The 14,296-nt window shown below is 38.2% G+C and overlaps 1 protein-coding gene across 6 annotated transcripts in view; it reads left to right on the forward strand.

The window, feature by feature from the left end:
* The window catches only part of DGKB (diacylglycerol kinase beta), a 248,765-nt gene that overhangs the window by 70,077 nt on the left and 164,392 nt on the right, over nt 1–14,296 (forward strand). For all 6 annotated transcript variants that reach the window (XM_083578600.1, XM_083578602.1, XM_083578599.1 and 3 more), the window contains 4 exons: nt 3,224–3,341; nt 6,333–6,421; nt 6,972–7,088; nt 8,254–8,352. In XM_083578600.1, the coding sequence (XP_083434726.1) occupies nt 3,224–3,341; nt 6,333–6,421; nt 6,972–7,088; nt 8,254–8,352 (423 nt within the window). The remainder of the gene's footprint in view (nt 1–3,223; nt 3,342–6,332; nt 6,422–6,971; nt 7,089–8,253; nt 8,353–14,296) is intronic.

Here is a 14,296-nt window from a genome sequence, read left to right on the forward strand (position 1 = left end):
CCCGACACCATGCCTTTTCCCCTAACTATAAAAGAACTACGGTACTTTTTGGAGTGTGCTCAGCCTTTGTAATTTGTGTTCTCTTTCCCTGGCACTAGATGTCAGAGTTGCACTGCAATTTCTTTTCCTGTGTCATCCAAAATGTGATTTTTAAAAGCTTCGTAACAGGTGTCCTTGTAACATGCAATACTATAAGTCCTATGAGCCTACTGAGTTTTAAAATTAACCTTTTAAAAAATAAATATATGAATGAATAAGTAAATATGTGGCTGATGAAAATTTACATTCAAAGTATAGAGAGTTGTTGCTGAATTGGTCCACAAGCAGATAAGTATGATTGATGCCAGAGTGATTATCTCAATGCAAACCTCCATTGTACCTCCACTGGTACACTTTGCAAGAAGGATGCATAGTTTGGACTTGTTTTGCAGGGTATATATGCAAATTTATACAAGAATGCACAATATATCTGATGCATATAAACGCTATTGAAAATTTTGGAATCCCTCATTCAGCTTAAGCAGAATGTGTTCTTTTATTCCAGTTTTAAAATGAGTGTAAAATGGAAGACTATCTATGACAATCTTAAAAGTCTGGAGAGTACTTCAACAAATTGTAGGATATTTCTACACATACTCTGACACAGTGAGATTTAGTGAGGTTTAAGTATGAAATCCTGTTTTCTGGAGAAATATTTGCTTGAAGGAAGTTTTATTGCTGTTCTTTGGATTTCCACAGGAGGGAGTAGCTTTAATTCTTTTTGGAAACTATTTCAGAAACCGCTTTGGGGAGCTGTTGCAAAGTTCATATTCTTGAGCAAAGACGAAACTTTGCGAGTGCTAAGAGTTTCTGTTATAACCTAGAATGGTTTTTCCCACCCTGTTGGATTTTGATTTTTAATATGGGACATTGCTAAAAGGATTTTCTCATTCCCTTTTCTCTGATGCATACACAATAAATAAGAATAAAATAAGGGCGGAGAGAGGGGCAACAGCCTTACTAATTCCACAGCACATATGCCAAGTTTATTTTTCTTTAATTTTTTATATGCTGCCTTTCATTGCCGCCTTTCATTGGTACTTATGCCAGGGTAGGGTACAACATAAAATAACCATCAGTAAAACAAAAACCAGTTCTCAAAAACAACAGCCAAAAGAAGCAACCAAAAACAGTGCTGCAAGAAGGCTAAATATTCTGAAGCAACCAGAACCCAGTGAAAATTGCTTTAGCTGTCCAACCTCTTTGCAGAATTCAATCAGCTTTACAGACAGTGAGGCACACAACTAGTGAAATAGTGTAACCCATTTTTCTTCCATTTGTACCCATTTTTACTGTTAGTACTGAAGTCCATGGCAAGTGAGTTTTTCACTTGGCCTCTTTCTTGTTCGCCACCTGCAGTCCATGCACAGATACCTAAGCACTTTGATCCAAGCTAGTGTGTGACATGGAAACCATAGTTAAGAATGTGATTAAGTAAAGATACACAAATCAGCATTACTACATGTCGGAAATTGGAAAGAGGGGGAGAGAGCTGACAACTACAAATACGGAACAGAAAAATGGGTGAAATCTTCTTTTTTATATATATATATATATATATATATATATATATATATATATATTATTTTTTTACAAAGAAAAAAAACTTTTCAAATTTTAATATAAACCATAAGTTACTTTATCACTTGGCTTCCTGTCCTTCCCTTCCATGGTTTCCATATTGACCCTTAAATGCTGCATTTTTTGCCTATACTATTCACCACATTCAATTTAATCTACTTATCTTAATAATTCACTCTGTTGCTCATATTTCAAATCCTGCTCACGTTTTCTTCTTGCTATAGTAGTTCTTTAAATACTCAATAAAAAGTTTCCAGTCCTCAAGGAATTTTTTTGTCATTTTGGTTTCTAATCTTTGCTGTTAATCTTGCCAGTTCCACATACTCCATCATTTTCAAAAGCCAGTCTACTTTTATTGGAACCTCTCCTTCTGAGTGAAATCTTAACTGTTGCTAAGTCTTCTTTCTCCCTTTTTTTTGCCTGTAACCATGAGGTTTAAGGGTGGACTACAGCAATTGAAAGCACAATATTAAAAATAAGTTAAAACAAATGACAGTCAAGAGGCTAGGGTGGGTCCTAAGAATTTGGTATAGATAAAAGGAAGTTGGTGGGTGACTTGCGAGAATTGCTCAACGTAGTCCTACGTATTTTATTTTAAATCTCATTTATGGTGGTGATATAACAACATGACTTTTCCATTCTAGAAATTATTTAAGTTACAATTACACATAATTATATGTAACAGCTAAGGTGGCTGATATTTGGCAGAAAACCAGAGCAAAAATCTAATATGTTATTTTCCCAAAGTGCACTGTATTTATGTAATGGGATCTGTGGATCAGTTGCAGCCTGTAACTCAAGTATTTTAATTGGCAGAACACCCACATTCAAGACTTGTTTGTTTCTCTGATAAGGAAAATGCCAGCTAAGTCGCTCCATATGTTCTGTTCCAATGGAGGCGAAATCACATGTAATGACCATTCTTTTGAATAAATGGCAAAAATTAAAACTGCTGTGCAACTATAAATATCCCTTAATTATGCATTTTATGTTATTTTTAAAAATAAATATATTTGAGATATCTGTTCCCCTTTTCTTGGGGGTGGGCTTCTTGCTGATGACCAGTTCAGTGTCTCTGTGTGAAACTTTCGGTTTAATCTGAATTCAGATGTGTTAATCTAGTGATAATCTTTCATGAACTGAAAGCCAAGCATAGGAAAATATTATTAAAGGAAAATGCCTTGGCATAGCAAGGGCTATATGTGTTCACAGCCCTAGCTGGAGAAGAAATCTATGCATGCAAAATAATTAAATAAATGTATATCATTCCAGACACAATAACAATGCAGGAAAGGTTGCATACATGTTGCTTGGGCAGATATTCATTTTATGAACTTGAAAGGATTGTATTACAGTCTTAGCCATAGGTAAAAGGGTTCTGGAAATACAACTCTGAGCTTAAAAACCCAACCCCCAAACCTCTTGTTACCATATCAGCACATGTCTGTTTGAAAGAATTGTGTTTTGATCTCTTGCAAATTAATAAATGAAGAAGCAGATTGTCTTTTATGTTCTTGAGTCAATTTCAATTTTTTATTGGCACTTATGGGTTTCACTGTTTATGCCATTAAATGAAATCCATTTCTTTTTATCTCTTCTGCAGAATGTGAAGGATGATGGGCAGCATGTATGGAGGCTGAAACACTTCAACAAACCTGCCTATTGCAATCTTTGCTTGAACATGCTTATAGGAGTAGGCAAACAGGGCCTTTCCTGCTCATGTGAGTATACATCCCGTTTAGCTCTGATTGTGCTCTGAACGAGATCCAGCCCTGTTCACCATCCTAATCAGGACACAGATTTTCATTAGATCAAGAATTTTCAGGTGTAGAATGCCAAAGTGTAGAAAAAGAGACAAAAATATGAGGCTCTCTTTATACGGTGGAATCTATTGATACTTTCCAAAAATTCAAGGTAACTTTTGAGACAACAAACCGAATAAAACTAATGCTAAATCATGGTGTGGGTGTCCTAGGATCCTTGAGAATGAGTGACTGCAGTCCTTGGGCACCTCCTTTGTCGCAGCCGCAAGGAGAAGTTTGGAAATTTTTGCTTCTACTTTATATGGATTTTATAATATAAAATTATAATATAAAAACTGCCCTGAGAACTCCAGGTATAGGGTGGTATATAAATTCAAATAATAATAAAAATAATATGCATATAATATAAAATACTGTCACGTCTGACCCTGGACAAACTGTAGTTTATATTATCTATGGTTTGTTGAAAGAAAAGGCACCTTCAAATCATCGTGTATGAAGTTGGCTTGATTAAACTACCCCTAGTTAAGATAACCTATGATTTTTTTCCATGTTTGGATGACTTACTGAACAACAGTTAACAAAAAATAGAAGCAGAAACTTATTTTACGTCGAATATAGAGAAGGATGCATTCTCTATACTTGCAGTGGCTAGTTCTTGTAATCTTAAACCGTGATGTAGTATTATGTTAGAAAATGGCTTCTCTGCTCCAAGGACAAGATAATTTTGCATCTGGAGAAGATGATTTGCCAGTCACTTCCTGCTTTATTGTACAGTTTATACCAGTGCTTCTGCTAAGAGAGGATTGCTCTAGTCCAGGGCAAGTCAAAGAAGAGCATGTGCCTCTGATAGCAACGGCCCATGCCTTTCTTTGGGAGACTCAAGTCCAACTTAAAAAATAATGTCAGTATAGTTAAAATCATTCAGCCTGGATTTTGAGTCCCTCATCTTGATAGTATTTTGTAGATGCACACCCTTGTCTACAATCCATACTGTTTGCCTTGATTTACCTTGATTATGCCTCATTTATTCTAGCTACAAGGTGCCTAGCTATAAGGTTTTTTGTCCTCCCCTTTTCTGTTCTTGTCACTCATCTCCTAATATGTTTGTAAATAGTTATTCACGTTCTTCTTTAGTCATCCTCTGTGTATAACGGTATCTGTCAACAGAGGCACTCACACTTTCTAACTACGTTTCTGACTGTTTCCCACCAGTCTTTTCTGGTGTCCAATAAAATGACGGCACTACATGGATTAAGCCTATCATTGATTGGGTATGCTATCCATGTTGAGCTTCAGTTTTCTTTTTTTAATGAATTATCTTGTTAAGCACATATTAATAAACCTCCTCATATGCTTCTGCACCCATCACTGGTTAGGGATACACAGCCTGCCCTTCTTCCTAAAAAATTGGCATTTGCATCTCTTGATATTTTAAAAACATTGTTGCTGCTTTTCATTAAAGTGTGGTTTGCAGAAGGGGGGCAGGATTCCGGAGGATACATTTGGGGCCGCACAATCCTCTGTGGCCAATCAAGTTGATCCCTGCAGTATATTTGATTTATAGCTGGGTTGTCCATAATAAGTGCAAAAGAAGTGGTTAGAAAGCCTTGTACATGGCTACCCTTGAAGATAAAACCTGGGATAAATGGTGCTTTTCTTTGAATGTGGGTGAGCTTTTGACTACTGAAGTTAACATTAGTCCTCTTCATAGTGGTAATGTTAACTGCTCAGTCACCACAAAAATATCAAGTGTGGAATCCATTTGATGCCCTTGTGCTCACAAGATGGCCGCTGCTAACAAAAGGAGAAGGAAGCTTCTCTCTCCCCCTGCAACCCCCAGAGACCCTGAGATTGGCACCAAAGGGTTGGAAGGCCTTCCAGAACTAAGTGTTGGGTGGTATGGGAGCTCCAGTGGGTAGCAGGGAATAGGCAGAAAGTTCATCCCTCTCCTGTTTTAGCAGAGACATCCAATGGATCAAAATGCTTCCAAGAGCATCAATTGGATTCCACTCTTGAGTCAGTATTCCATGAAACCATTTAGGCTTTATTGTACCAATAAAGGCTACAAAGTGCAGAAAAGCGATGAAGGGCAAGAGAGGAGATCTTGCAACAGAAGCTTTTCTGGGGAATGGAAATTGGCAAGGTGAATGATCATTGAACGTTGTGCGTGATAGAATGAACAGATTTATAACGATTTCTATCCGGAAAGAAGACTACCCAAGGTTGATAAATCAATATAGGGAATAACATAAACTTGCTGCTTTTTGCATTTGGGTTTGCCAGCTGCTCTCATGCCTATAGTTGGTAAAATATAGATATTTCCTTCTTGGCAATGACACAAACACATTTGGCAGGCATCAATTTGTCTTCAGTATCTGTCCCTCCTTCAATTTAGGAACGATTGTTGACATTTTAGCAAGGGCTGATTCAGTTAAGCGTTTCTTGCTCAACCATTGAGTAGTCTTAGATTCTTACATTGACCATACTTGTTATTCATTCGTTCATTTTATTTGTATGCTGCTTTTAACACCCACAAAAAACACCCACAAAAAACATTCATTGCTGCTCACAACAAGCAGGAAAGAATTTCTTACAAACACCACAAAAATAATTTTGTAATAACATAGCAGACTTAAAATATAGTAACACACAAAGTACCACATTTCAATACTATAAATATTGAATTACAAGATTACATAAACAGCATGCAGCATCCAACAGCAAAAAGTAACCATTTCACCTTAGTCCTAGAAACACTCCTCCCATGATGTTACTGATATTAAGCAGTATTTCCTTTATTATATGGGCTTTTTTGCTTCAATGCAAATTGCTAGATTTGGATTTCCATGCTCCTGATACAAATAATGAATTGCCTTTTGATAAGCTTAGTTATTCAAAATAGGTTTCTACAAAATTGTGTCAATAACAACATTGTTGCGTTTTCAGTTTGTAAGTACACAGTCCATGAACGTTGCGTTTCGAGAGCACCAGCTTCTTGCATCAAAACATATGTGAAATCCAAAAAGAATACTGAGGTGAGCCACCATTATTGTCTTCACTGTGTTTTGGTGGGTTTCCAACGTCAATTCAAAGTGCTGGTTTACATGTTAACACCCTAAACAGCGTAGGAACCAAGGTACTTAGAGGACAGGCTCCTTTCATACAAACCTGCCTGATCTTATAAGGTAATTTTCTAAGCCTGTTTTTTGGTACTCCCTCACCCTGTGAGGACAGTAGCGAGGCTAGTCAGTGACAGCATCTCCTATGTGGAATACCCTTCCCAAGCAGTTTTTTGAAGGTGATTTCATCAAAGCTATTTAGGTGCCAGGTCAAAACCTTACAATTTTACAAGACTTTGGATTGATAGTTTTGTTGTTTTTTTATTGTTTTTGTGGCCTGCTTGCTTGCTCTTCAGTATTTATTGATTTAAGGGTATTAATTGTTCAGTTTTATCATTATGTGGTTCCTCTTAATAGTTTAATGTTGCTTTGCATGCTTTGGTAGAGAAGTGACTCTTTTGGAAGTGTCTTTTTAAAAAGTAAAGAAATGAAATATTTTAGTTATGGCTGCATTTTTCTTTCCTAGGTCATGCATCACTTCTGGGTAGAAGGGAATTGTCCAACCAAATGTGATAAGTGCCACAAAACTGTAAAATGTTACCAAGGATTGACTGGGCTGCATTGCGTCTGGTGCCAAGTCACAGTGAGTGCCTTCGAGTGATAATAGTGGTTGTGATTTTGCAGGCTGAGGTACCACAGCATTTTCTACTGGGGCACATGTCCTCCCTGAGGCTGTGGCTGAAGGGACTGGAAAAAAGCTAGCACCAAAGCGTGGGGTCCTTACTCTAACCTGGGTCTGCCTTTGTGTGCATTTGAGAATTTAGAACACTTAAAATGCACAACTGGTCTGCATGCAAGTCAATAGAGTCTGGATGCTGAATTGTGCCTCAGAAGAGGTTGGGGGAGAGCCAATTTAAGTAGATTGGTTGAGAATCCAAATCAACATCATTGGTTGTAGAATGGCTTAAGTGTGCGTTATTATGGTAAAAATGGCTTTGCCACTAAGGCAGGGAATTAGTGTGACAAGTTTTAGATTATGGGGTGAGCAAAAGACGCCCACAATAAAGCTTCAGTACTTGGAGGAAATATGTAACCTGTAATTCTACCACACTTAACCAGGGAGTCAGTCCCATTGAACCCAGTGGAATTTTATTTTGACCAATTTTTTTAAGGATTGCAATGGTAGTACTTGTTTGCTTAGGCTGCAATCCTAATCTCTGGGAGTAAGCGCTGTTGAATTCAATAGGATTTATTTCTGAGTAGACATGGTTAGGATTGTTCAGTAAAAGTCTAATTTCCAGAGACCCAGCTGTGTTAGTTCGTTGCAGCAAAAATACGTCATACCTGTAACTTGGGATAACACTTCATGTATCTGATGAAGGAGGACTTTAGTCCATGAAAGTTTATGCCTTAAAAAATCTTATTAGACTTTCAAGTGTCATAAGATTCTCTGTTACCAAGTTTCAAAGGTTATTTGATTTTAACAGATCATTGTTGTTTTGCTGTTACTTTGTAAGTATCATCTTTTTCAGTTGGTCAACTTTTTCAAAGTTAGTAACATGACTTTTACATACATATTTACTAAGTCATGCTTTCTCTGTGAAATCAATTTCAGTGCTACTTATTCATGTTATATTTGAGTTTTGTACTTTTATCTAAAATTGGTCACCTTCGAAAGTCTGTTGTGTTTAATTATTGTTTTATACATCGTAACAGCTCGGTGTATTTCAGCACACTCACATCGACCGACTCCTATGACATTTATATTCTTAATGATATATTTTCTCTCTCCCTCTCTCACATTATAGCTGCATAACAAATGTGCATCACACCTAAAACCTGAATGTGATTGTGGTGTTTTGAAGGATCATATTCTACCACCCACATCTATCTGCCCTGTAGTATTGGTAAGTTCTTGTTCATCCATTTCAAAAGAGCTCTTCTGCATTAAAGGCATCTTAAGGCTAAAGGAGAGCTTCAAGGCTGCTGTTACTACAGCCTTGTGCTGACAGCACAATCTAAACAAAATGCTAACTCACTAATGATAGTACGTTGTATTTCCCTCTTCCTTCATGCGACTGAATGTCTTCTAGAACGTATGATGTAATTGAAACTGATTCTGGTTTTATCATTTAGTCATGCTGAATTTACCAGAAATTGTATAGGCCAAATACTTGCACATCCTACTTCTTTTATAGATCTAGCTTCCCAGAATAATGAAGTTATTCTTATGGACACATTTTGCTTGGGATGCATGTTATATATCTGCAATGCTAAGGGCTCTGATCTCCACCGGAGGTTACCTAGAATGATGGCCTTGGCCTTGCAGCAAGCAATGCATCAACATTATATGTTTTATGCTGCTAGACTGAGCAGTAAATTTACCTGTCTACAAATATAATTACTCAATGAAAATGGCAATACAGATGCTCTGTGAAGAGCGCTACAAAGAGCTTTTGAGACGGACCTTCAAAGCTTATATGTCAATAGAGTTGTGCAAACTCTGTACCCCTGTTGCACTCCCCTCCACCTGGAGGGAAAAAAACTTGTTTGATTTGAGTGATGATGTCTATTGAACACTCCTGGAAAAATGTATGTGTGATTATACAGGTATTTGTAGGATAGGGGGCCTTGGGAGTAGTACTAACAGAGGAAGCAAAATAATCTTGTAGGACTCTGGTGCTCATAACTCCATATAACTGTCAATGCGTAGCCTGACTCTGACTTCGGAAATTTGTGCAGGCATCAGCCTTTGATTTTGCACTCCAGAGCCATGCTAGGTGTGATCATGTTTTTAAAATACAATAAACTGAAAAATTGTGTACTCTACTAAATAGGGTACATTCTTCGGAATTTAAAGAACTACAGTGGCACACATCTTAAGCTGATATGCTGAGCTCAGCATTTCTTTAACCATAAATTATGTTAACAGTGGTCTTTCCGAATACAATTGTTTTTCTTTAAATACGCTTCAGAGTTTTTAAAAAGCGATGTTGCAAAGCTACAGTAATGAGAAATGTAAAATTTGCAAAATTCAAACTTAATGCCACTATTTTCTCTAAACAATGGCTTTTCCTTTACTGATTTTTTTAAAAATGGAAATTGGATGGTAAATTAGACTGGGTAGCCTTCTTGGGCTGTTTTTCTGTTGATAACCTGCAGCAGTGACTTCTATAAGTTAACTGTGCACTGGGTGAAGAAGTACTATAATGTGTTCCCCCCATTGCTTTGTTGATGATACAATTGCTTTTCTTCCTGTAGGGCTGGTTTAGATGTAACACTAAATGTTACATCTGTAGCATTATGGAGGAAAGCCACAGAGAGCCTTAATCTCATGTGCTCCCCCCCCCCCCGCCGCCCACTCCATCCTTCTCTGGCACAGCCATGATGAGTTTAGAAGCTTCCACTTTAGATTATTCACAACTTGCCACTTCATCCACATCTGGACAAACTGGTTAATCTTTACTATGATTTGTTAATCCAGCTTCCAACCATGGCTCGTGATGCTGTATTCTTTCAGCTATAATTCACCTTAAAGTTTAGGGCTTAGATGGCCACTAAATTTCCAGTTAATCTAAAATGGAAGGTGGGTGGGGGGACATGCAAGACTAAGTTTCTCTGTAGCTCATTCTCATAATACTTAACCAGGATAGTCGATGTGGTTTCCTCCAGTTATTGCTGGACTCCAACTACCGTCAGCACAAGCCAGCCTGGCCAGTGGTCAGGAATGATAGGAGTTGTAGTCCACGAACCTCTACATTCATGGAGGAAAGGATTTGAGAGAGTTGGCATTTGGGGCTTCTGACTCCATCTCTGCCTGGTTTTTGGATGTGGGCAGGTCACTCGCTTATGCCTCATTCAGCATTCTGTTTCCAATAAAGACCAACAAAATTACTCTGGGAATCTGGGAACCTTACAAGCAGAACACGAGAGAATGCAGTTTCCCTGTTTGTCCCAGCAAACTGATATCCATCCAGAGCTATACTGCCTCTTTTAGGTCTCAAGGATTTTGAGTTGGGCACCTGTGGTTGGAACTTAATGGATGAAACTTTTTGGAGGCACTAGGCAATTCTGAATGCCTGTTAAGTTTTTTCTGTATTTGAGGCAGCATTTACTATGCCTTTACAGTGACATCATAATTCTGTTCATCATTGTGGAAAAGGATCCATTCACCAGCTTGGATCTATGAATTTTAAGAAATGGCTAAATCTGCTCAATATGTTTTTTCACAGTAGGAAATTCAGCTTTTAATCTTGGTTTAGCAGTATGTGTTTGTTTGGTTCAAGTATGAAGGTTTTGTTTTGTTTTCCTATAACGTAGGAGATAATACTTTTACATTGTTGCTGTGGAACTCTTTCTTGATCTTAGGATCTTTCATTCACAGTCTAGTAACATTGTGAGAGTCTGCAGATAAGATAACTTGAAGTAATGATCTTACTGGTCAGTTTTCTATGTGAATAAAATTATGCTAATGAAGAGGCTAAACAACAGAGTTCTAATATACCTTTAATATTGTAGCTTATCCCATAGCATCTTAACTTACACTACATTGGCTGTCCCATGTATGTAGTAGACATGTGTAGATACTCATCATTGTATTTCCTTTTTATTGTACAACATGCTTGGTGATTGAACCAACTCTTCAAGAAAAAATGCAATAACAGCACTAGGTAAACTTGTATCCCATGATAAATATCACTCACAGAAAATAGGATTTCGTGCTGGATTGTCTGATGCACTTTGCATTCTTGTCGTTTTCCTCACCACCACCACCCCCACTTTTTAAGGACACCACATTATCATGAATAGCCTCACCTCAAAACATGGTGGGCCCAGGTCCTTCCAAATTTGGATGTGCCCCAGTATTGGCTTAGATTGCTGGCTGTCATGACCCATCCCAGATAAGGAAGGCATATGTGTAATAGTTAACTTTCTATTGGCAAGAGAAACACTTACAGCAGCTTCCATGGTGCTCCACGCACACACACACACTTCTAACCTCTAGACACCTGTCCACAGGTCTGGGCCCAATGGAGCAGTTGCAACAACAGTGGGGGACCCTTCCCTCTTCCAGCTTATATACCCTCCTCTGACAGGTTGCATGACTGCAACCTGAGACTCCTCCTGCATGGAAGTCTTCGCTGCTCTTCCTTTTCAAGTCTCTCCTGGTTCTAGGAGGCAGTGGTGCAAGGGAAGGTGGGGAATCTACTGACCCATCCCTCACCATACCCATCCCTTCTTCCTCCACCACATCCTGCACACCTTCCTTTGCCTCAGACTGTCCCGACTCTTCCTCCTTCCCCAGCTCTTGCCTTGCAGGTTGTGTGACACCCCATAAATCACCGGTCCCCTCTCCCAGGTCACTCCCCTGGTCCTCTGCCTTTGCCACAGACTCTTCAGATCCCTGCCTGTCCTTGACACTGGTCAGCCCTCCTTTTTTCCTGCCACTCTCTTCCTTCTCCAAAATGTACTCTTGTTGGGAGGTGAATGGCATCAGTAAGGTGTTTGTCTATCTGTCTGCCTAAGTTTGCCTCTCTCCCTGTCTCCTTCCTCTCTTTCTCAAAGAAAATGCTGCAACAGCGGTATTCCAGGCCTAAGAAGTCTTGTTCTCTAAAGCTCCTGAGCCCATGGAAATTTTTTAATACTTCCTGGCAGTTATTGTGTGGCCAGTTACTAATGCATCTCATTTTTGTGTATTTGGATTTTCATTTTACATACAGCATTTTAGGTTTGTTATTGCTGCATTTTATTTTATTATATGTCCGTTGGTCATATTTATGAAGTGTTTAACTTTTAGTCTGCGTGATCTCCAATTTCTATTGCTTTTTGGAGCATGGAGTGAAGATATAGTCCAGGAATTTTGATATTTCTCTTTTCTTGACGTTCCTGTCTTATCCAGAATGTTGTGGTCTTCCATATAAAATAAAGTTTAATAAATCTGGAGTACATCTTAGCCTTGTTCATTGTTCTCATTTTCACTCCAACCATCCAAAACAAAGTAATACTTCTGAGTCTCCCAGAAGAGCTATTCAAGGAATACTAAAACAGGAAAACTTTTTACCTTTGCAGACGTTATTCAAGAGGAACTCTGTACCTGTGTGCATTGATATATTTTATGGTGATCTTTGTGATTGAAATTAAATGATTTCAGTTACAATCTGTGCATGTAGATCTCATGGTAGTCTTAATAGATGCCAGAATCAGTTTATAGCTGCCCTCTTATTTCTGTAACATGTTAATTAATTCACACTGATCAAATAAATGTACACTGAGATTTGTTTCCTAATGAGGGTGCATTTAGAAGAAAGGTTTTGCATCCTTCTGATATCCTGTGGGTAATTATATTCTAATTATATGGTATGGGGGAGACTATAACTCAGTTCTGAAATTGTTCATTGGATCCAATTAATTGCATGCACATAATGAAAGTTCATGATGAGGTTGACGGGCAGTGAGTTTAAGGAAACCTTTAACTCAATTTAATCCTAGCTTTTGTATTACAATAGAATTAGATTATAACAAGGTTAGAAGCAGAGTATTGGCATGAGGTGGTTGTATGCAAGAAGAAAAAATATCTCTGCCCTTACTATGGCTTATTTTATATAATTCTGCATATGCAACATAAATGCATGCAGTTGCAGTCTTTAGATACATACTTTCTCAACTTTTAACCAGTTTGTAACAGTACTATTTTCTGAATAGAATCAGTAACAGATTACTAATACTTTCCTGCTCTGTACTATAAATGGCAGCTGTCCATTTAACAAACAACAAAGATGTGAACCTCTCTCTCTCTCTCCACCTGCAAATAATACTGTAATAATAGGACAACTGTTACTCCTGATTACTGGAGAATTGAGCAGTACACCCTCCATGGTTTTTTGTTTATTTACTATCAATTAAATATTTTTAAAGTTAGGGGTTTTTGTTTTTGTAAGCCCACAATTTAGGATTGCACCTAAAGCCAAAATCTCATGTAGTCAGAACACATGGGGTGCAATAGTAGGTTGGATTGCAAAACTCATTTTGCCCAGAGACCTACCTCCTTTCCAAATTTGCAAAGCACATAAAGCTGAATATGTACAAGTTAAATGTAAGTTGTGAGCTTACTAGATAGACAGATAGATGGATAGATAGAGCATTTAAAACACACACCATTTGCTGTGAAACATTGTCTCTGCGCTGAAAAGAGTTCACTTTGAGGACTCAACCTCTATCTAAGCAGACTAAATATACAGTTGTAGTGTTGCACAACACACAATGAATGCAAGATTGAAACCAGACACAAAATCCCTTTCTCCTTCATCCCATGGTGTCCATAGTTTCTTTCCAAGCAAAAACTGCAAAAACTGAAGTATAAGAGTGTTCTTATCTACAGCAAGAACTATTTTTTGTTTCTTCTTCATGTCAGATTGAAATTAATAACTGCCCCCCAGAGGAAGATGCATTTTTCAATTAACTACCATTGTTCAAGCTCCTCTCAGCTCCGTGATGGGAATGAAGAGGATGATAAATTGTAGCTGGCACTATTCACTCATCCTGAATTTTACCTAGGGTTGTCAACTCTGTAAGCATGAAGTGTCCTGGGCAAAAGGGAACCAACACTTTGACAGAGATTGTGATACAATGATCTGTGCTGTACATGTAGCTGGTATGTTGTCAGGGCACTGACTCGATGGTAGAAGCGTAAACTGCTGTGAGGCACTGAGGTGAGGGCTGATTCATAAGTCACCGAAGAGATGTGGGAACTTGTATTCCCTGTGGTTTGGTCACACAAACTTCTGTGAGTACCATGGGTGAAGTAAAGGGCATGGCTCCTTGCTGGTCCTGAGTCTTCTAGTAGCTCTTTCC

Source organism: Podarcis filfolensis (genome assembly GCF_964270895.1).
Source record: "Podarcis filfolensis genome assembly, chromosome: 12".
NCBI lineage: Eukaryota > Metazoa > Chordata > Lepidosauria > Squamata > Lacertidae > Podarcis > Podarcis filfolensis.